General features: G+C 61.4%; 1 protein-coding gene across 1 annotated transcript in view; it reads left to right on the top strand.

The window, feature by feature from the left end:
• Positions 1–291: 291 nt before the first annotated feature.
• The window catches only part of NUAK2 (NUAK family, SNF1-like kinase, 2), a gene marked incomplete at its 5' end in the record, with an annotated part of 2971 nt that continues 1540 nt past the window's right edge, over positions 292–1722 (top strand). Inside the window, 2 exon segments of the mRNA XM_009583793.1 lie at positions 292–357; positions 1400–1519. Of these exon segments, the coding sequence (XP_009582088.1) occupies positions 292–357; positions 1400–1519 (186 nt within the window).

Genomic DNA, 1722 nt, shown 5'->3' with positions numbered 1-1722 from the left:
GGAGGGCGCGGGAGCCCAGCGTGGCGCCTGGTGTGGGGTGCTGGCGCCGGGTGCCGCCCTGCTCGTGCTCCCGAGCAGCACGGGGAGCTGGTAGCACCCATGTCAGGACGTGGTTTACAGCCTGTCCTCATCCACGCACCCAGGGTTATTTACTGCTCCTCTGATTGCCGTCACCGTGTCTTGTTTGCGTGCCGTTGTGCCGGCGAACGGCAGTGACCTCCGCACGCTGCCTGACTTTCCCTTCCTCAAACACGCTGTGAACTAAACCTGGCTCTCCCTTCCTTTGTGCAGAATGGGATCGTTCACAGGGACCTGAAGCTGGAGAACATCCTTCTTGATGCAAACGGGAACATCAAGGTGAGGGGCTGGCAGAACCTGGCCACGCTTTGGGTGTCACCCAGCAAAGGGGTCTAAGGGCTGGGGGTGGCCACGACACCCCGGTCCCCCCAGGACACATGGTTCTCCGCAGCTCCTGGAAGCATCTGTCAGCTCTGGGACCGCTGGCATCGCCTGTGCTGCTGTTTGCCCAGGAGATGGGGAGCCAGGAGGGCGCCTGTACCTGCCCCCGGCTACCTGTGCCCGGCAGCTGAGCGGGAGAGGCTGCAGGGGCAGAGCCTCCGTGCTGCCTACTAAAGCCATCATTGTGTATCTGACTGCTGATAAGAGGGCAAAGTCTGAACACTGAGGTCAAAGCACGACCGGCTGGATAAGAAAGGGCTCTCCCAGTGAAAGTCCTGGTCCCCATATGCGCTGGCCAGGCTGGCGGAGGGAGGTGCGGGGCAGCTCCCGGCTCCGCTGGCCCCGAGCGATGCTTTTCACCTCGGCTGGGAGAGCTGCAGCCGCCCGGGGAGGAAGGGCACGGCCGCAGCTGGGAATCGGTGCGGTCGGTGATAAACAGGCTGCGGGGCTTTATCTCTGTAAGGGGTAATTTTGCAATTGGGAGCTCGCAAGCAGGGACTGTACCTTCTGCTCACTGGGAAGTGACAGGCGTAATGAGGATAATGAATGCCTGTGTGCTAGGTGGAGCAGATAGGGGCTGAAGCAGCCTCGTGTGGCTGTGAATGAGCTGGGGGGGAGCCCGGCACCCTCTAACCACACCTTTGCCACTGCCTCTGCTCCCGGCATGCCGGTGATGGGGCTGGAGGGGCAGAGCCGCAGGGCAACTGCTGCGGTAGCTGGGACGAGCTTTCTGGGAGGGGGAGAGGGGCAGGAGTGGCTTTGGGGGTGGAAAGCCAGGCTGCTGCTGCTCCCTGAGGAGGCTGAGGGCACCCAGGACCAGGGTGCCAAGGGCAGTCCTGGTTTCAGCCAAGCTCGCAGCTGGAGAGCTTCAGGTGGCAACGCTGCTCCACCCGTGAAGGGGAACTTTGCTGCTTGATAACAGCTATAAATGTCTCTCTAGATTGCAGACTTTGGCCTGTCCAATGTTTACCAGCAGGACAAACTTCTGCAGACTTACTGCGGCAGCCCTCTCTACGCATCCCCCGAAATCATCAACGGGAGGCCGTACAAGGGCCCGGAGGTGGGTTGTGCCTCACCCCCTCTGTGGGGGAAAGTCTTGCTGCCTTTTCGCTTGGACTCGGGAAAGCGCTGGGTGTTTTCCCAGTGGAGTATTATGGGCAGAGCCCTGCCTGTGTGATTCGGGGTAACAGGTCCCTCAAGACCAAGCAAGGTGGATGTGTGGCAGCCGCAGTGGGGTGGACGTGGTGGGATGCAGGTGGCTGG

This window comes from Fulmarus glacialis, unplaced genomic scaffold, assembly GCF_000690835.1.
Source record: "Fulmarus glacialis isolate BGI_N327 unplaced genomic scaffold, ASM69083v1 scaffold22608, whole genome shotgun sequence".
Classification (NCBI taxonomy): domain Eukaryota; kingdom Metazoa; phylum Chordata; class Aves; order Procellariiformes; family Procellariidae; genus Fulmarus; species Fulmarus glacialis.
This window is presented reverse-complemented; position numbering and strand designations above follow the sequence as displayed.